Below are 21,301 nucleotides of genomic sequence, written 5' to 3'. Positions count from 1 at the left end.
CGTATTCTCCTTAGTTATTATGTATGTCGATATAGTTCTAGTATATCGTCTTTGCCTTTGTACAAACTCAATTTTCGTCTCCATGAATTACTGACGAACATTTTTTTGTATGGTGCCGTGAACAATACTGAGCACTTGCTAAGATTAAGTTTGGTTAGGTTAGGTTTCCAATGAATCTTAACAATGGAAAACATGTTTATTGGCAGTGAATAATACATATTTGGAAAGATTAGACTTCCCCCTATTTTTCTACATAATTGCTGTTTAATCAATGCATTTTGAATGCAATGTACCATCTTCTTAATGCCGCAAATTCCAAAAATATCCAATATTTAATTATTTTCAAGAGAATAAGTTACAATAAGCTTCCCTTATAACCTCAATAATACGGGAAACTATTTTCAAGCGTCAAATTTCTACTATTAAAATTATTAAACTAACACTGTGTTCGCTTAAAGTTGAATCTTCCCCTTCAATTTCACATATTTTTCTTACTGCCACGGGTACTTTAAATTTTATTTCCAATAATGTTGAACAATATACAAATTTCATAATCGCAATCCACAGTATTTATGTTGAAACGTAATGCGTCGTCAATAAACAAAGAGAAAATGTCTTCAACAAGTTTCATATATGAAAACTTATGAAACATCCTCTGTATATTTATGCAATGCCTACTGTTTTTCTTCTCGAAATAATCCAAGTGTTAGTGTTATTGAATTGTGATAAATTGTAAATTGTGAATTTTATTCAAATAAACTTTTTATAATTATGCGGATCTAGTTATATGGAAAAGTGGTTAAATTTTAACTTATTTTGTGGAAAATAGAAGTTTAGACTTTATACTCGGCCCCTCTTCAATAAACTGCTTTCTCTTACTATAGAATAAGTGTAGTAATAAGCAGTAAAAGGTAAAGCAACAAATTCCGCAATTTAGATCGTAACTTAATTCATTCATTAAATCACTCGCGTCTTGAATAAACATAAACTGTTGTAGTTGCGAGGTTGGTAAGTACGCTCAAATTTATTTAGAAACTGAAAACAATTTCTAGCAGTATGAACGTGTTTTAAATATTTGCAGCAGACCATGAATAATTTTTTTATATCTTGTAATTATAGACATTTCTTAGATATTATTTAACACATTTTTTATTTTCGATATCAGAGAGTAATTTCTTTAATTTTAGTTTGTGCAATAAAAATCATTTATTTTGCCAGTCAGTTTATAAAAGATCGACAGTGACATAAAAAAGAGTGTAGTTATAAAAAAATATATATTAACACACAATATTAAAAATAAATAATTTTCAAACTTTAAAAAGATGCACCTATAGAGATTAAACATAATTTTCCATTAGTAAAATGAATTGTTTTTCTTTTATAAAATGACTAAAATACAAAACGTTTCAGTTATATACGATAATTAAAAATAAACTTGATTGTGCGTATATATTTTGGGTGTTTATTATTGACAGTTTTTTATTCCATTCGTCCCTAAGGCTTAGAATTACGGTTTCTCAATTTACTTTCTATGATGTATTCTATTCGGGCTAGTTATACTGAAATCAAATGAAAATCCAGATAAGGAGCCTATGTTATAAAAGAAATACAGGATTTAAGTTATTCGTATATTCTTATATTAATTCACGCATTACATCCAATAAATAAATCAGCTATAGATTATCACATCATTGCTATAAATCTACCTCACGGGCGTTCATTAAACGTTACTCACTACGCATTAGTTCCGTATGTACAATTTATTTTTTATAATTTAGAGGGTGTCGATAAGTAATGCCGGTTTTCAAATGTGACAACTTAAACATGTCGTTCTTTTGATCCTGACCTCTTTGTTTATTGACGTCTTAGTACGTTTTGCAAAAGTTCAAAGCAGCTGTGGCAGCAACGAAAATATGTGCAATTGAAGTGAAGGACACAGTTAATAAGCGAACAGCGCAGCGTTTTGATAGTAGAAATTTTACGCTTTAATATCGTTCGCTTACCTGAACGATACAATCTTATATATATATCGGGACCGAGACCAAATCCCGAATATACAAGGCTGTAATCCGGCCTATATTAAGCGGAAGCCACACCATAGACATCGAACACAAAGAGAATATTAGAAACCACCGAAATGAAAATAGCGCGCAGGATCGCTGGAAAAACACTTTTTGACAGGGAGAGAAGCGAGGACATTAGAAGAACATGTAATATTGATTGACGACAGAATAGTCAAAATAGCTAGAGACCAGTCGCCCCCCTACGGCGCCGAAGCGTTGGAAGACCGCTGGATCTAAACGGCAGAGGATATGAGGGAAAACAAGCATTTTGCTTACATTAAAGAAAAAAGAAGGATATTGTTCGCACTCAGGTCGCCCATCGTCACTAAAAATCATTAGGTGAGAGGGATTCGTATATGAAAGCGGTATAGTAAGATACTTATAATAAAATGGAAGAAAAAGTAGAGATATAGATAAAAACAATGCAAGACCTGAGAATGGAAAAAAAATTCCGACGTAACAAAGACACAAGACATTTTTATTTTTTAACCTCCTTTTAAGTCTATACATTTTCCCAGGATTGATTCAATATTTTTAAACTTTCCAAATAATAGTTGCTGTTTTCTGATTGAAAAATGACTTCTCTTTCTTCAAATTCTGTAACATTTTTTCAATTTTCCTTATTCCTTATCAATCAATGCTGTCTGATACTCTCATGTTATTATTTTACATTTTTGAAGATAATTGGTGAACATAATCATATCCCAAAAAACGGCCATCTACAGTTATGAATCGACGTTACAAATTCGACTCATTTTGCTTGAATCGCCTCAATAAAGCACGAGAAATGTCGAATGCGCTTTTGATCCAAAGTTGGCAATCGTGATACCTAAAGCGCTGATATTTTACACATGCATAATTCTTCAACAGTACGAGGCAAATGCGTTCTTTTCCTCCAGTACCATTTAATGAATTTTTTTGATGATTGTCGCAGTTTTTGATCGCCCCAAACACTCCTCGTCAGAAAAACTGATACAGCCACAGATGAATTAAGCTTTTACCCTTTAATATCGTGGGATACTGAAATTACAAGAAGAGCAGTTGAAAACCAACCTGGTACCAGCACAATGGAAGTAAATATCGAGGAATGAAAAAGGATAACTGTAAATCAAAAAAAGAGAACATGGGGAAGATTTAATAATGAAAGGTAAAAAGATTATATAGAGAGACCACTTTTGAATGCCTGGTAATCATTTTCACAGAAGACGGAAAAATAAAAATAGCGAACAAAAAAGAAAGCAAATAAAATATTCTATGCTCTTAATAAGACAATTTTTGAGAAAAAAGAAATATATTAAAACATAAAAATAAAAGTATTAAACTCGATAATTGTACCTATGTTAAAGTATGGAAGTGAAACGTGGGTGATGAATAAAAAAAATACAGAGTAGAATAGTAGCAGTGTGGATGAAGCAACTGAAGAAAATGGTAGGAAAAAAGGAGGTGGACAGGATAAGAAATGAGGTAATTCTAAAGAAGCTCAAACAAGAATCAATAGAAACAAAGTAGTTGAAAGAAGCTTAAGCAGAAAGCCTAATTAGAAAAATGACATAAGTAGAAAGACGTAAAAAAGAAGGAAAGTAAGAAGCAGGAAAATTTAGCTACAGCAAGTAGCACGGTAAGGAGAATTAAAACTAAAATCTCTGAGTAAGTATTATGGAAATGTCGACTAGTCGGACATAAATCAAACGAAACGTGTCGAGTAGAGGAGTGTAACCTTGTCCTACCGAAAGATATTTTATTAGACTCATTTTATTTGCGATGAAAAATGGATTTATTTAAATAATCCGAACATGGAAAACCCTACAGTACGTGTATAGAAATGACAGATTTATCAATGGCATTCATGCCCATAACGTAGCTTCGTCTATTATCTATCTTTGAAAGATATAAACTATAGCAACACCAGTATATTCAAATTGAATCATACACGCTGACGATGGTTCATTTTGCATCGAACCGTTTATCCTGCTCGAAAAGTAAAGACTAAAGATTTAAATTAGTAACAAAGGAAGAATCTGTGAATATAGCGATTTCCTCAACTTCTCTGAAACTACCTGAACATACCTATAGTCTTTATAGAGTGAATAAAAGATAAAGTTTTTTGTAAAGTAAAATATTAAACAGTTACTTTTTTATAAATCAATATTGAATCTTTCAATTTTTGTGGGTTTTCAAAAAAAAAAAAACAAAAATTTATAATATATATAATTTTATTGGCCTATGAAATCACTTTACGATTCAACTATAGTGAGTTATTATAATTTAATTCATCCATTTATAGATACCATTAATTGCTCAAATGCAATAAAATTTTGTATATCAAACAAAAATTGAACTGGTCTAATGATACCTAAAAAGAAATTTCCTCATTTTATCTTAGAAATCATTAGTATATCTGTTGCAAATAGGCATCGAGTTACATAACCTATGTCTATGGTAGAACTACTTTCTAAGCTGATGAGATATGTTTTTTTCGTTCAAATATTAATGAATAACTGGTGTGGGTAATATTATAGTTATGCAATTCTACTAAAATTTGGAAGAAATATTATCGAACGTTGACCTTTATTTAAGAGAACTCGTTTATGAAAACCATTTCATAGCGAAACTAATGATAGGCTATGTATAAAAAATAGCATTGTACATAAATAAGTGGCGTGAAAGTACTTGATGCATTTTTTGGGCGATTTCCTTCGACATTTAATAATCATTAAAACAATTTTTTTGTATTATTTTATTGTTAGCTCAAATTAGTTACTGAAGCTCTTCATTTGACAGTCTTTTAAAATTTATTTGATAATTAGCTTGTTCATAATCTCACCTCCAATTACGCGGTTACTTGATTATACCCAGTTAGCTGTTTTTAATGATATAGGTTTGCATGTTTTCCTATTATTTTCAAAATTCTGGTTACGTGCTTCTTAGAAATTTTACTTTCTGTTTTTTAAGTTCACAACAATTGTTGTTCTTGGAGTTGATATCAAGCAGTTCATCATAGGAAAGCTCGTCCTCTCAACTTCATTCTTTAGATGTAACAATATATTGAGATCAACAATTACAGACTGGACTTAGAGCTTTGGGCCACCCAGAACATCATTTGCTACAATTGGTGTGAAAAACCTAACGTCTAAAGAAGTTGAATTTTATATGACTGGCTTTCTACAATAACTCCGTTTTCTGTTGAGATACGATAATTTTGAATCATGCTCGATAATTTAGGTTCAAAATATTTTTACCTATTGTTCATTTCTAGTAACTTTTGTTAAAATTATGGGCAAGAATTTTCAAAATTATGGGACTTGAAAATTTTGAAATGCGAATAACTCGTAAACTATGAGGAATTCGAAAAAAAACAGCCCAAACAAAAAATGTAGAGTATAAAATTTTCTACAAAAAAGTATCGTAAGAATTTTTTCCTAACCTCAAAATTTTCACCGTAAAATGGGTTTAAACACTCAAAGATATTTTGAATCGTGAATAACTCGAATACTACAAGGAATTAGAAAAAACAGAACAAAAAATGTACAACAAAAAATTCTCTAAAGATTACATTTTTTCCTAACCTCAAAATTTCACCGTAAAATGAGTTCATATACTCAAAAACATTTTGAATTGCGGATAACTCGAAAACTATGAGGATTTCGACACAAACTGCCGACACAAAAAATGTGGAGCACAACATTCTGTACAAAAAAGGTTTCAATTTTTTCAATTTCCATTATATCATGGGTTTGAACGCTCAAAAATATTTTGAATCGCCAATAAACTCGTAGAATTAAAAATTTTAGCTGGAGCTAAAACTGTAAAACACAAAATTTGAGCGAAATCCTCTTAGTTTCCGAATTATTCGCGTTTCAAAATGTTTTTGAGTTACATAGAATTCGAAAAAAAGTGCCAGATCCAATACTGTATATGAGTATCCACATTTTTGTGAGAGAGAAACTATTAAGATGTCTATGAATATTGAAATAATAATCAACCGAGAACGAATCTAGTGGTCATGATCGCGTTTTTTTAAAGTTAGTTCATTTGAAACCAAGAAGTAGTTCATGTTTGTTATATACATAAAAATATTGATAATACCACGAACAAAAAATATCTCATTGGATTTGCTTGTTTATATGACGAGTGATGAAATATATGGATTTTGATTTTTTGAAAACGAAGTAGTTTTCCAAGAGTAAATTGGCTTGAATTCGCACTTTCGGAAATTCGCGAGTGGATGGATGCTCCGACTTTCGGCGTTGAGAGAGATTTACTCAGAAATAGTGGCTTTAACGAAAATATGACTCAAGACTTTTTCATAGAAAATTTTATGCTCTACATTTTTTGTTTGAACAGTTTTTTCGAATTTCTCTGAATATTCGAGTTATTCGCGTTTTTTTCAATTACAAGTTCCAAAATTTCTCCATTTGCGTAAGAGTATTGCTTTCAAAACAAAATATTTAATATCAACTTCAAACTCACTTTTTACTATTTTACAACAAATCTTCACAACAACCCACTAATACGATTGTCAAACAGAAACTGAGCATCCAAAATGGCTGAAATTCTAGTGAGGAACACATGCGAATTAATATACTATACCAATACACTTTTCATATAACCCTCGTAGCCTCTCACATGGTTGTATTCTGTTAAAACTGATAAAATATTTTTCGGAAATTAAACATGTGAAAATTATTGAAGCAATAATTTATTGCGTAACCAGAAATAATAATTGAGGACCATTTTGTATATATTTTAGTAATTTTGATGGTCCTGATTGAAAAAGTTGTTCCCTTGTTAACTCTTCGAGTTGTTCAGACTGTTTTTTAATGGTGATAAAAAATATGTTTATGATAAATATTGTATTAAAAGAATAACAACACCAAATAAAAAGTTTTACAAAAAGAAAAAGTATATTTTTCACATTTGTTAAACTTGGCTATGTCATAATCTGTTGTGTTAATAGAGATGCCTGAAAAGCTTAATAAAAACAAAACAAATAAAGATTTCCAATAAGATAAAACAACAAATATTGAGAACAAAAAATGTTATAAAGTTTAGTAGGGTATACGATCATATTTAAAAAAATTCAAATGATTTGCAGGTAATAATGCGGAAGGAGGACAGTCCAGTAACAGAATGGTACAAAAACAAAACCATTTTCATCACCGGAGGAAGTGGATTGATGGGAAAGGTCATGATTGAAAAACTGTTATATTCTTGTCCCGAAATCAAAAATATTTATATATTAATACGATCAAAGAGAGGCAAAACTCCAAAACAAAGAATAGACGATATGTGGAAATTACCGGTATGTTAAAGAGTACCAAAATAATAATATAATAATTAAAAATTTAAATTAGGTAGATTTGCAGGTATTCAAAAAGAAAAAAACTCCCAATCATTAGGGAGTTACAATTAAATGATTACTACGAAGCTTTCATTTGTTCTAAGCTTGCTTTACCTATATGACTTCTCCAAAATCTAATACTGATTTATAAAGCTCTGTTCACAATATTTCTCCCCTCTACCTTATTTCTTTTTATTATAGCTTCGTTGCCAGCTCCTATGTTGAAGCTAATAGCCATATACCTTTCTTGAAAACGTGCTCAAACCACTATATACATTAATATTTTTTAAAAACATTTAAGAGCATAAAAAAGATATGGCTACGTGGTTTTTATTACGCAGAGCCGGTTTTACTATTATTGAGAGAATGGTAGTAAAATACTGTAATCCTCTTATTTATTGAAACAGTTTTTAAGCAGTGGAATGAATTTATACACACTGTGTATTTTAGTTTCGCTTTTTATTTGTACATTAACACTAATTACTAAGTTATTCACTATTCTCAAAACGGTCTAAATTATCGACTAAAATTTTTACAAAATATTTATCTAAGTCTTAACATACTAATTTATATAAATACACAGTTCACTATTTACTATTTACTATACTACTATATTTCTATACAACGGATTTCTAGATAATTCGGGTCTAGAATGTAAACATACAAATGGCCTTTTCAGAAATTGACTCCTCAAAAACCCTCACAACACGATATAAATATTCTATAGAATGCCGTGTTTTAGGAATTTTACTCGGCGGGTCCACACAACATAGATTCTATTAACATAATCGAATAGGACCTGCTTCGTGGTCTAGGTCAGTTGACGAATTCGTAACAGTAAAAATGAGTTGTGGTTTTATGTCTTTAGTTTCTAGTTTTCGATTATAAAAATCTATGAGCAAATAAAACAATCAATGAATACAGTTCAATTAGAATGTCAGTGAACTATTTTCAAAGCAAAACGAGAATTTATTTTCTTTCCAATCCTCTTGACTTGAATATTCATACATTCTGTTTTGTACCTTTACCCAAAAATATAAACACTTCTCTCCACTATCACCTTATACTCTTCCATAGACCAAAACCATTCCTATAATCATGTACCTGACTATTTACAATAAACATACATTTCATAAAGGATTTGGAAAGAAAGTATTTCTAGAAATTCTACAAAAAAATCTATATTTTCTATTGGTGCATTCAAAACTGACTCTGAAGTTGATTTCCCAGTCAAATCAAACCTCATAGTTCTTTTCGGTCCTTCAACGTGTACACTGGTGAAGTTTTCGTGAGAAACAGCCTCGTTCGGCTGTTTCTATTTGGTAAATATTCAATTTGTGTGAGATATAGTTTATTTCTGGAATGGTCCTGATAGAGACAGGGCTGGGATTTTGTTGGTTTTTAGGAAGGGTTTCTTTTCGTTTCGTATAGCTTCAATGCGTGTCCGTCCGTCTACGATTGCGAGAGGGATTAGAAACTGTAAACAAAGTAGCCCGACGAACCAGTTTGCTTTTTGGAGAGTATCATAGATTTCTCATTGTAATAAAGTGCGGGTACAGCTGCTGCTGTATTGTTTCCTGTCGTCGGCGATTTGGCTGCTGATCGGGTTTACCCGGTTACAGGAAAACCGCAGTTACAGTATCCCTTAGGTTTTCAAATCTTCCACTTCATAAACATATTCATCCTTTTTCTACCATTCAATTTGTGAGCGACGGCGAAAAGAGGCAGGCTGTTGTTACATACGTTTTTCTTTATTGTTTGCGTTAGTGATTGAATATCTTCCACTTTTTCCAATTTCCAATTCCCAATTTTTCACCGTACATTAATTTTTACTTTGACGTTCTATTTAACTCGAACTCCAATTCTAGCTCGACATCAATGTCATTTTCATGTAAAGATTAACTGTACTTGCTTAGGTTTATTGCATACAACATTCCAAAATATGCGTCATTCGTATTGTTCTTAATTTGTTGGAGCAGTGTTTGTACTAAATACAAAGTTGAAGTCAAGCTAATGGTTTATCAAACAAAACAAACGACTCAAACCAGTTTTCAAATTTGAACCATACACTTATCAGATTTCTTACTGTGAATCTAGATCTACTGTCAAAACGTTATGTGCGGGGACTCCGCGATCGTTGACCTCGCGATCGGCCCTAGGTATTTATAGAGTTAAAACTTAGAATAATTGATGTCTTGGTAAATTGTGTTTTATTTATTCCTATGAGAATCATTCGTTTCAATTTGACTTTTGATAATAAATTTGAAATATTTGAATTTGAATATGCCAATATTATAATTATTTATCCAGAATTTCAATTAATTTCAGATGTTTGAGAGACTAAGAAAAGCTCAGCCGGACGCAATTAAAAAAATTATTCCTGTAACTGGCGACTTATATTCTGAAAATTTGGGATTAAGTTCGACAGACATCGAACTTTTAGTTAAAGAAGTTAATATTGTATTTCATATGGGAGCCACTTTAAAATTGGAAGCTAAACTAGATGACGCTGTTAAGCAGAATACGGCGGGAACTGCAAGAGTCCTAGATATTGCCAAACAAATGGAACACATCGAAGTTTTTATGCATTTTAGTACGGCGTTTTGTTCAGCGGATATTGAAGTTTTCGAAGAAAGAGTAAGTTGAATAAAAAATATAATAAAATGTTGATGTGATATATTGAAACACTTTTTTAAGACATTCGGAAGTAGCCTCCTTATATTTTTACAAAAATATCATAATGTTAAATTTATATTTTGAATTCCCTCCAAAATGCTTGCAGGTGTAACGGGGTCTTTTTGTGACGAAACGTTTTAATTGCGTATTAAATTATATAAAATTGTCTCTCAATGCATGTTACTACGAAAACATTAGGAAAATTGGTTTTGAAACACTGACATTATTTCACGCGAAGAATAACAAAATAATTAGAAAAAAATAATTTCTTATTTAAATTGTAAGACCATACATTGTTGATTGATTAGAATCCTTTTTCCGATTTTTATAATTTTACACCAAAATTTGGGTACCTCCTAGGCCAGCTATATTATGAGCGGTTTCGTAGTGCGATTGTGGCAAAATTAAGCACCAAAGTGTACTAACTAATAGAGAATCAATACGCTTAATATTACTATCAAGCGTCAATTTGAATATTCAATTTTGAAGTTAATGAATCTAATGGTTTTCAAAAGATATTACAAAATTTATCACATCGCATTTCTTGAATAATTAATTCCCAGCCGAGTATTCGAAAGCTCGGAATATATTAGAGTCAGTACACTTTGGTGCTCAATTTTGCTACAAATCCACTACGAAAACGCTTATATATATATATATATATATATATATATATATGTGTGTGTATATATATACATATATATACAAAAAAACATTAAACAAAATGTAAAACTAATTTAGCCTAGCCTCTAGTAGGAGCGTACATCCGCTGGAAGTGAAAGAAATCTGCTCGCTTCGCTATTCCGAGGAAGAGTGAGCTCTTGATTTAAGTTAAAAGGAGGGAGTATCATGAAATAGTGTAGAAGCTAGAACGAAGTTGGTTTTTCTTGAAACGTACTACCAGGTATATCAGAGAGAAGTTGTTTGGTTGAAGGGTGAAAAGAAAAGTGTACAATATATGAAACATCGACTGCAGGATAAAATTTCAATTTTTTCGAATTTTTAATATCGATTTGTTTTTGTTGAAATTTTTATTACTAACTATGATATTAATTTTTTTAACTTCGGATACTTCAAGTCATCTATTGCTACATACTATACCCTTTGTCTACACCAGCGCCATTCTTGAAGGCGTTTGAACTGTTATTTATCGTATTCAACTTTTCTCCCATATGAGATACTTTTACTCACCTTTACATACTAGTGAGGAACTTCACGAACCTTATACATTTTCCAAATTTGATCACATTATGTTTATTCCAAAGATAAAAGAAAATAAGGGATTTGAATAGCACTGGAGAATATTCATTTCCTCTTTAAAGAAATCCTTCTTTCGTTCTTTCGCCTTTCTTAACAAAGTTGGTATAATTGAACTCGTCATATAGGATTGATGGCGACGAACACGGGCCCAAGTAAAACGATGCAATTGGTGGTACAATCGTTGAAAAATATGTACCGATCGCTTTGCAAATATCTGACTACTTATGACATGTCATTATTTATAACATCAGATACCAATTTACGAAAATGAAAACATTTCAGGTTTACCCAAGTAAAGACTCGCCCAGAGACGTTATCGAAATAACAAAATGGCTCAATTCAGATGCACTAGAATCAGCAACTCCATCGATCATAGAACCACATCCAAATACTTACACATATAGTAAAAGATTAGCTGAAACTTTGGTGGCCGATGAAAAAGATCATTTGCCAGTTTGTATAGTTCGACCTGCAATCGGTAAATTGACAAATACTATATAATTAAGTAAAATTTTGTTATTTTTGTTTAATTTTTTAGTTATTCCTGCAGTAAACGAGCCGCTTCCTGGTTGGGTGGACAATTTAAATGGTCCGATAGGCCTTATGGTGGGAGCGGGAAAAGGCGTTATTCGATCTATGCATTGCAAAGGGGAAAATATAGGACAATTTATACCAGTCGATTATGCTATTAACGCTAGTATCTGTATCGCTTATTTCGTTGGAACTCAACAAACCGGGTGAGTAAAACAATTACTAATATATTTACAAATATCGAATATATTTACAAAATATATTCGATTTCAACTTTCTCTTTTTCTCATGTCCAAATTGACGTGAACTATATGATGATATAGGGCTTGAGATATCCGTTTTAGCTCAATTCGACGGTCTGATAAAATCATGTCATGAACTGCATTGATATTTTCGGGGACTGACACAGAAACTGGCCTTTCCGATCGGTTATTATCTTCAATGGAAAATTTACCTCTTTTGAAGTTTGCAGTCCAATTTTTCACGGTCGCATACGAAGGACATTGATCACCAAGGGTATTAAGCATATCTTCGTAAATCTGCTTACCTCTTAACCCTTTTAAATACAGGTACTTGATGATGGCTCGATACTCCAATTTTTCCATTTTCACAATTTCGGTTCTTTTTTCTTGCGTAACTCTGGTTTACTTTTTTGACGTCAACTTTACACTTACACTTCTAATAAGTTATTGTTTGTTGCTATGGTAACGTAATATTTTGTTTATGCATGGAACTGGTCTAGACTAACTTGATATCAATACATCCTCATAGGATAATGATCTATTATAAAATGGCCGATGAAGTGATAATGTACGTATTATAATAATCGTATAATTTTTTTGTTTTCAGATTAGATGATGTACCTGTATACAACTTAACTTCATCTTCAGTATTCAAATTAACTTACAGAGAAGTTCTGGATCAAGGTAGACATATAATATACGATTATCCATTTGAGATGCAAGTTTGGTATCCCGACGGCGATATAAGATCTTCAAAAATTGTCCATAATGCTTACAGTTTGTTCTTTCATTGGTTACCCGCTATACTAATTGATTTTTTGATGATAATTATCCGACAAAAACCATTGTGAGTTTTTTATTTTTTTTATTATTATTGTTATTTCAGATAACTTAAGCATGATTATAAAAAATGTGTAGACTTTACCAAACTTTTTCCTATTCACCACACGGCTGATGCGTAGGAGATCAAGATGGCCGTTTACATCTATTTGATCACAACGCGTTTCAGACACCACTTTTTTATCTACCATTCCTCTGCAAGTGTAACAAATGGCTTCTTCTGCAAGTGTAACAAATGGCACTTCTGCCCGGAACTTCTCATTAATGTGGGCTCTTATCTAGTGTGACAACGAGATATCTCTCTTCACTAGTAAAACTCAATTCTATCTTTAAGAAAAAGAGAACTCTTATAGAGATTTTTCTTCTTTGTAAATAGTATAATCTCAGTCTTAATGGGGTTAGATCTCAAGGATTTTAACGTGCACCACACCTCGATGATATTTACTTCTTATTATTTCAAAATTGTAGCCTTGGGCTAAAATTATAATGTAATCAGCGTAGCTTTCGGCATACACCCGTAACCTTTCCAACTCAACTTGTAGTAGCTTGTCAATAACCACCGCGAACGGCCACATACCCTGCTTTGTGGGCCAGCTTTCATCTAGTTTCAACTGTCCCGCTGTGTTTATAAATCTTGCAAGTTAAATTTGATTCACTTGCTGGTATCCGATTGAGCTGAAATTTTATATGATTGTTTAAATCGGATGACAACGTAATATTATTGACACCAATCTGATCTGAGGAAGGGGAAGATGAGCATAGAAACTTCGCAATTAAAAAATAACGCAATTTGATTCGATTTTATTTATAAAATTGGAACTATGATACAAACGGAAGAAATCAATAATAATGAGGGTAAAAAGTTTTAGTGTTAAAAATATATAATTATGAACTTACAAACTTTTTATTTCATTTTATTAACAAATAATAAAAGATTGCTTTTAAAAAAAGGTTTTTGCCCTAATTTTGTTTACGATAGCCTCTACATTACCACAAAGCTTAGAGGTTACCGTTCTATTTTCCACCTCTTGCTCTAAATGAAAAATGAACAAATAAAGTGACATTTAGTCGTCTACGTGAAAAGGTTGTTTTTGTGGTGGCGTCATCGTTTTTGTAAAATTCTGTAATTTTCCAGATATATATACAACTTGTCTTTTTTGTTTTTTTTTCAGTATGCTTAGAATTCAGAAAAAAATCTACGACGGTCTTGAGCTTCTACATTTTTTTTCAGTACGTCAATGGTTATTCAAATCCGAAAATTTCACTGGACTTGTTAATAAATTAACCGAAACGGATCGAAAAAAGTTTCCAATGTTAAATTTACCAATACTAGAAGAATATTTGAGAAACGCTATTCTCGGTACAAGACAGTATTGTGTAAAAGAAGATTTGTCTTCTTTACCAAGATGTAGAAGAAAACAAAAAGTGTAAGTTACGGAAAAAATATTATTATTTATTAATAGTTATACAATGTTTTGTTTCTCACTATAATCTATTTCTATGCGTGCGAGAGTATTTAAATATCAAAGTCTTCGTAATCCATGGGCTTATCGTTTTTTTTTTCAAGTTCTACCTTGAGTATATATCGGGTGTACACTTATAATATTACCTAATTAACCTGCTTTTAACTTCTAAAAAAGTGGAAATTGAAGTTTTGTTGAAATCGCAAAACGGAAAGCTATGGTAGTAGAAAATCGATGTTCTAAATAAGTTCGATTCTTTGGAAAAATTCTGTCTAATAAAGGTTGTCGTCAAGCGCGGTATTCCACAGTCGACTTTATGTGATTGTTATAACAAAGAATGTAATTTTCGAAGAAGTTTCCTCAAATGGAAATCTGAAGCTCAAACGTTAAAGAGATGTGAAAACGTAAGATGTAGAGGAAGTTCCTCTCAGAGGTTTTACCTTACAGGTGGGCTGAAAAGTTCGTAGGCTAGCATATAAAACCTTTTTTCAAGAAGTTGATTTTATTATTCAACTAGCTGACCCGACAGACTTCGTCCTGTCAAAAAGATTTGTAATGTGGCAGTTTTTGTGCCTACGTATTTTAAAAAATTCTCCTGAACAGAACCGTCACCCTGGTGATAGGGCGTTGTGAATAAAAAATAATTAAATAAAACATATATAAGGATTTAAAAGTAAGTACTCGCTTTATTGTTAATCATGTGAATCATAAATAATTATTATTATTATCATTGTAGTGCTTTGTGGTATACGATGTTTTTTGTTTGATTACCTGGCGCATAGATAAACAAATCTGATGGTTTTCCAACACGGGAACAGGCAACATACAATTGACCATGTGAGAAACATGGGTTTTCTAGATTAATACCACAAACACTTAATGATTGCCCCTGGGACTTGTTTATAGTCATAGCAAAAGCAAGCCGCACTGGAAACTGTAGTCGTTTAAACTCAAATGGCACATCAGTCGGAATCATTGGGATGCGCGGTATGAGAACATCTTCTCCTTTATACTTTCCTTTGAGTATAGTTGCTTCTATCACATTGTTTAGTAATTTTTTTATCGCTAACCGTGTACCGTTGCAAAGACGCGGTTGGTTGATATTTCGCAACATTATAACCACCGATCCGACCTTTAATTGAAGATTGTGAGGTGGCAATCCTGGCAAATCCAGGGAGTTTAAAAATTCCGGTGGATAGTTGACTACATCATCTTGATTAGTAGCCGAATCAACTGATTTATATATCCTCAATTCGCCTGTAATTTGTTCTTGAATTTTGAAATTTAATTCATTTACATCTATGTTTTTTGCAGCCAGTATAGCTCGTTCGCTCAACCAATCGTGGTTTCTGTAATTTTGAGAAACATCTGGAAACACCTTATGAATAAGTTCATCTTTTGATTGAGTTAACTGACAAAAACTTTGAGGAAAGTTAATGCAGCCAGTCAACATGTCTATAGGTAATTTGCCATTACCAATGTCAATGAGTTGTTTAGAGAATATGTTTCCAGATTGGTCATTTTGCAACTCGACACGCATATTCTTGCTTAAATGAAGTACTTTGACATGTTTCCACAAATTGGAGGACTTTAGACATGCATTGAGTTCATCAGCTGGCGTTGATCGTGGAATCACTGGCAATGTTTGACGAAAATCTCCTGCTAATAAAATCATTGCACCACCAAATCGGTTATTATTGCTCCGTAGATCTTTTAAGGTTCTGTCTAAAGCCTCCAAAGATTTTTTATGTGCCATCGTGCATTCATCCCAAACAATCAATTTACATTGCTGCAAAACCTTTGCCATTGCAGAGTTCTTCGAAACGTTGGAGTTTTATTGCTTTGCATATTTAATGGCAATTTTAGTGCTGAATGGGCTGTTCGACCACCTTCAAGCAAAGTTGCTGCGATTCCCGACGAAGCGAGTGCAAGTGCAATTTTATTTTGTGAGCGAATTGTTGCTAATATTAATGAAATCAAAAAAGTTTTTCCTGTACCACCAGGTGCATCTAAGAAGTAAATTCCTCCAGTTTCATCATTTGTTACTTTCATAAGAGTTTCAAATACATACTTCTGTTGTTCATTTAACAGTGGAAGATTTGTTTGAATTAATTCTTTCAAAGCGTTGAGATCATACAGTCTTTCTCGATGCAACTCTTGGTTAAAAGCGTCATGCATTGGACGATTGGGCGCGGTCAGGCCTAATTGAATTAATAGTTTGTTTGACATTATCAAGCACATGTCCTCAATTGAAATCAATGCTTCATTGTAAATTTCTTCACTGATTTGTATATTTGGATTTCCCATTCTATTCCGTATTTGATACAAAATATCATCACACATATAATCTTTGTACTTGATCCACAAATCAATTGGGTTTGATGGGAAGCATGTAGATATGATTATAGAAAACAATGTTCGTATTTGATGAGCGTGTGATGATATTACAGCATCATTGAGAGTTTGATCCCAATGAGCGTCATTTTCAAGTAAATACATACCTTGAAAGTTGGCATAAAATTTTCCCGAACTACATTTGTTGCCCCAAATGAAGTCATTTGAAAGCAATTGTTATATTGTTGGATATGTGTCAAAAAGTGTATAGAATCTGTTCCTATTCCTGAAACCAATGAGTACAATGGTTCTGGTGGTGGATCCAATGGTATCAATTTCACTTTACCATTTGCGCAACACAATCCATTGGCTTCGTTTTTGTATTTTAATGCCTTACAGTGTGAGCAAACCGAGTTCATAGAACCAATAACAACACATTGGTAGTTACTGTAGTCAATTGACACATCGTAACTGAAAGCAGCTCGATTCAAACTTGCGCGATTATTAGTTGAATGTCGCGCTCGCGCTTCACGCGTTTGTGATATCCGAATTCTTTCACGTTCATTTCCGTCGTCACGTTCTTGTGCAGTACGATTAGATCGGTAATTAGCTTGGTTTGTAGCATTTCTGGTTCTTCTACCTAAATTGCTTCGTCTTATAGGAGGCATATCAAATATACATTATTTTTTCACTAATCACGAACTAATCAAACACTAACTAACTAAACACTCTGCAAAAAACACGATATACGAATTTGTTTCGTGTATCAGTTGACAAAAGCAAACTCAGTAGATTAGGTAACAGACAACTTTTTTTTTTTTAATTTGATATGACTTGAAGTCAAAAAAATAATAAAACACTGTTGCTAACGCGATTTTTGTTTGACTGATGTAATGACGTGGAAACTGCTGCATTTTATCTCGCGTGCCGAAACTAATACAAAAGAAACGCGAGTTTCGGAACGCGACATTAAACTCCTCCAACTATGTATTCTGTGCTCCAACGCACACACACACATTGTTTTGATAGATATGATTTTTGACGTTAGGAACACACCTACATTGCTTAGACAACAGTGAGTGCTCAAATTGACTACGTTTTAGTTACAAATCATTTGTATGGGAAAAAGAAAAGAGCTATTTTTAGGTTTTTTCCAGCAATAATTCTAATTTTTCTCGCCGTAAAAATCATCCTTGAACTTTAACGAACATTTTAAAAAAAGATTTGGCCAAATTGGTCCAGGCGTTGTTGAGTTATGCGCTTACCAACACATTTTGCGATTCATTTTTATATTATAGAAGATATAGTTACCTTCGAGGGCGATACAACTATATAGCTGTCATACAATTTTTCGACATCATTTTGCAAGTACCATTTGTTTTTAGCGTCAAAATAGTTTTTTTCTTGATCATACTGAAGCAGTGGTTGGATCTTCTTTTTTTGAGTGCTAGTTTTATTTCTCCTATTTCTCTTCCTTGTTCTAATTTTTTAATATAGTCTAACAATGTAGTTTTGGCACATTGTAAACTTAAGGAAAATAGAGAAAATTTTTTTGACCTCAGATTACTACAATACGAGATCTGGCTATTGAATAACGAGACTGCTTACAAAAAATGGTTTTATTATAAAAATTATTATACATTCGAATGCTCCCCTTCAATATACTCCCCTCCCCTCGCCACTCACCTTTCCATACGTTTTTTCCATTGATCGAAACAGTCTTCTTTGGTGAATGCCTTTAGGAGCTCTGCCGTTTTTTGCTTTACAGCTTCCATCGACTCAAATCGGGTCCCTTTCAAAGCTGATTTTATCTACGGAAATAAAAAAGTCGCACGGTGCCAAATCTGATGAGTCCGTCGGGTGTTCGTAGCTCTGGAGTGCGCTTACTGGCCAAATACGGCTTCACAGATAGCGCGTCAAGGGCAGGTACGTTGTCCTGGTGCGAAATCCACGAGTTGCTCTTTCACAACTCGGGCCGTTTTTTACGAACTCGTTCTCGCAGTGTTGCCAAAACTGACAAATAATAAGTCTGGTTAACAGTCTGACCCTCTGGAGCTCATTCAGTCATCACGATACCGTTAGTGTCAAAAAAACGATCAACATTGCCTTGTATTTTGATTTGCTCTCTCGGCCCTCACACAACTCAAAAACACGCGCACGAGTTAGAGAATTGTCCCCATAGGCCTCTTGCAACAATTTATAGCAGTCAGTCGCAGCTTTTTTTCAATTTAACGAGGTCAGGTGTTAGGAGCTGTCCGGGCTTAAGGGACTTCCTCCAATACATGAATTAGTTTTTTTCAAGTAAATTTATTAATTAGAAGAAACAGTTAAATGTTTCAGGTATCATTTATAATTTAATGTCTATTTTCAGATTGTACGTAATTCACAAAACGGCCGTTTACGGATTTTACTATTACATCTTTTACCTCCTTAGCTGTTGGATACCGCCAGTTAAAATTTTGTTCAACGGAATGAAATCGATTCTCAGTTACATTCCAATAGTCGGTTACTATTTTGTGGAAAAATAGTTTTCTTCAAGGCTTATGCATAAATTTTTTTATGAAAACAAAAGTTTTGTTTACGAATATACTTACTAACAATAAAAAGTAAACGCCCATATTTGTTCATCGAATTTTAATCATTCGCGGTGGACGTACTTACTATGCACTCATTGAAGACTCTAAACTTGGTTCTTGGGGTATTCAATTCTAATATAGCTCAATTTTATGATATGTCGCTGCTAAAATCTGTGGAGGATGCTGTAAATTCAACACTCATATCCTATATTTATTCAATTGAAAATAGATATGGCGATATTAGTGATTAGTTAATGTGATGTTGATCTGTGAAGGCAATAAACTATTTGGTAGCATATAGACTTGTAGTATATCGCTGAAAATAGGGTCTTGCATCTTTGTAAGAAGGTTTTAAAAGACATATGATACAATTACTGTGCTGCTATTCAAATTCTAATTAAAACTAATGGTAATCTGCTACCATATCGAATAACACCATATGCTATAACGCCCACATTGTGGAGCACATAACGTTACTTAATTCTGGATCCCATCTTTCTCCACGTTGCATTCTCACTCTTACCCGACCATCATGTATAGACAAAAGCGAGATTCATCTCTAAAAATGATCTGATTCCATACCACTAAACCAAAGCAGATGGCTACGACCATATTTAGCTGCCGGGAGCAGTACCGAATACGGATAATAGGAAAGAAGACCTAAAAACGCGTACCAATGCTTTTCAAACCAGTGATATGATGTGAATGGGATGCTAAACCGGCTATATCGACGATCTTTTCAATTTGTGAATGTTTTCCAATGTTTGTTGGTCGAGAAAATTATCTTATTTTTTTACGTAACTTAACAATCGGACCTTTCAAAGTCACTTTACTGAGTCACCTGGTGAACTCTTTGCACTCTTGGTGTTTCGATTGGAGCTTTACATCAACATACATTAATTTTTAAGTTGAAGTATCGTCATAATTTCTTATAAATTGAATGCTACGAGTGAATAAACCACCAAATATTCAATCCTAAAAATTTTGTTATAATATAAAACATGATTAAGATCTGACGAACATTTATGGGCATCAGTCTGTAGGTAAATAGGTATACATAGTTATTTTGGTATCATTAAACCGTTGTAAATATAAAGACAATAAAATATTATATGCTCAAATGCTTTTTTTGACCGTTTTGCGTATTGCCTGGGCGTTACTTATTAAAAATTATTATACCACAAATGTTTCTGTTCACAATACCATCCCACAACCTACTAAAAGAATCTACATATAGAAGAAACAAATAATACATCAGAGTTCGCTCTCTCCCTGAGAAAAATACAAACAGGTGTCAAAATGGAAATGAACAAAACATCACCGCATTTCTTTAATATCAAATCCTGATATTAAAAGTAGGTTCGATTAATTTTTCAATTTGACCAGTAGGGACAGAAATGTATGGACCAGGAACCGAACTCGCTATCCTAATAGGCTCAGAACCGTCTATTTTAGGAAGCCATATCTTTGAACTCACTGGGAGCAACCAATAAAGTTACTCTAATATGGGTACTTGGCTACATCGGGGTGCATGGCAATGAACAAACTGATCACTTGGCGAAGAAAGTCGCGACAAATCTTTTCAAGGGTTTTTCAAAAAGCCATTTAAGTCAGGGGCATAAAAAAGTGGGAAATGAGAAGAAATTAGAAGCATGGGTTAAAACCCCATGTCTGAAGCAATCGAAGAGATTTGTTTCTTATTCTACTAACTGATTCCAAAAGGCCCTTCAATTAAGCAATGGTGTGCTCACTGAAAACTGTTCGGTGAACTACCATCTGAAGAACATCGGAGAAACTTCCGATAGCTCTTGTTGTTTCTGTAAAGAACCAAAGGAAACAACCGAACACAACCTCTGTGAGTGCGAGGCTGTTCAAGCTTTTTAATTCCAGAAAAGGTAAGCGGCTTAGCCACCAGACAGGTAGCTTACTTTACTACCTAACTGGTAAACAGTCCGGGGTACACAATAGCTCAAAG

At 33.0% G+C, this 21,301-nt stretch overlaps 1 protein-coding gene across 1 annotated transcript; it reads left to right on the top strand.

The window, feature by feature from the left end:
* The first annotated feature begins 921 nt into the window (after positions 1-921).
* Positions 922-20,447, top strand: LOC130899535 (putative fatty acyl-CoA reductase CG5065). Its single transcript, XM_057809540.1, has 8 exons — positions 922-1,008; positions 7,159-7,365; positions 9,733-10,041; positions 11,623-11,818; positions 11,879-12,077; positions 12,721-12,960; positions 14,126-14,380; positions 19,122-20,447. The coding sequence occupies exons 2-8, from the start codon at positions 7,165-7,167 to the stop codon at positions 19,276-19,278; spliced, it is 1,557 nt and encodes a 518-aa protein (XP_057665523.1). The 5' UTR covers positions 922-1,008; positions 7,159-7,164; the 3' UTR covers positions 19,279-20,447.
* Positions 20,448-21,301: the final 854 nt, after the last annotated feature.

The sequence above is a fragment of the Diorhabda carinulata genome, chromosome 11, assembly GCF_026250575.1.
Source record: "Diorhabda carinulata isolate Delta chromosome 11, icDioCari1.1, whole genome shotgun sequence".
Taxonomy (NCBI): Eukaryota; Metazoa; Arthropoda; class Insecta; order Coleoptera; family Chrysomelidae; genus Diorhabda; species Diorhabda carinulata.
Note: the sequence above shows the minus strand (reverse complement) of the source record. Positions and strands in the feature narration are given on the sequence as shown.

Excerpts from the sequence above, each read along its gene's own strand:
- LOC130899535 (XM_057809540.1), top strand. The coding sequence starts at position 7,165 with ATGCGGAAGGAGGACAGTCCAGTAACAGAATGGTACAAAAACAAAACC. Across the intron at positions 11,819-11,878 it reads TATAGTTCGACCTGCAATCG|TTATTCCTGCAGTAAACGAG; the intron begins GTAAATTGACAA and ends TTAATTTTTTAG. Across the intron at positions 12,961-14,125 it reads ATTATCCGACAAAAACCATT|TATGCTTAGAATTCAGAAAA; the intron begins GTGAGTTTTTTA and ends TTTTTTTTTCAG.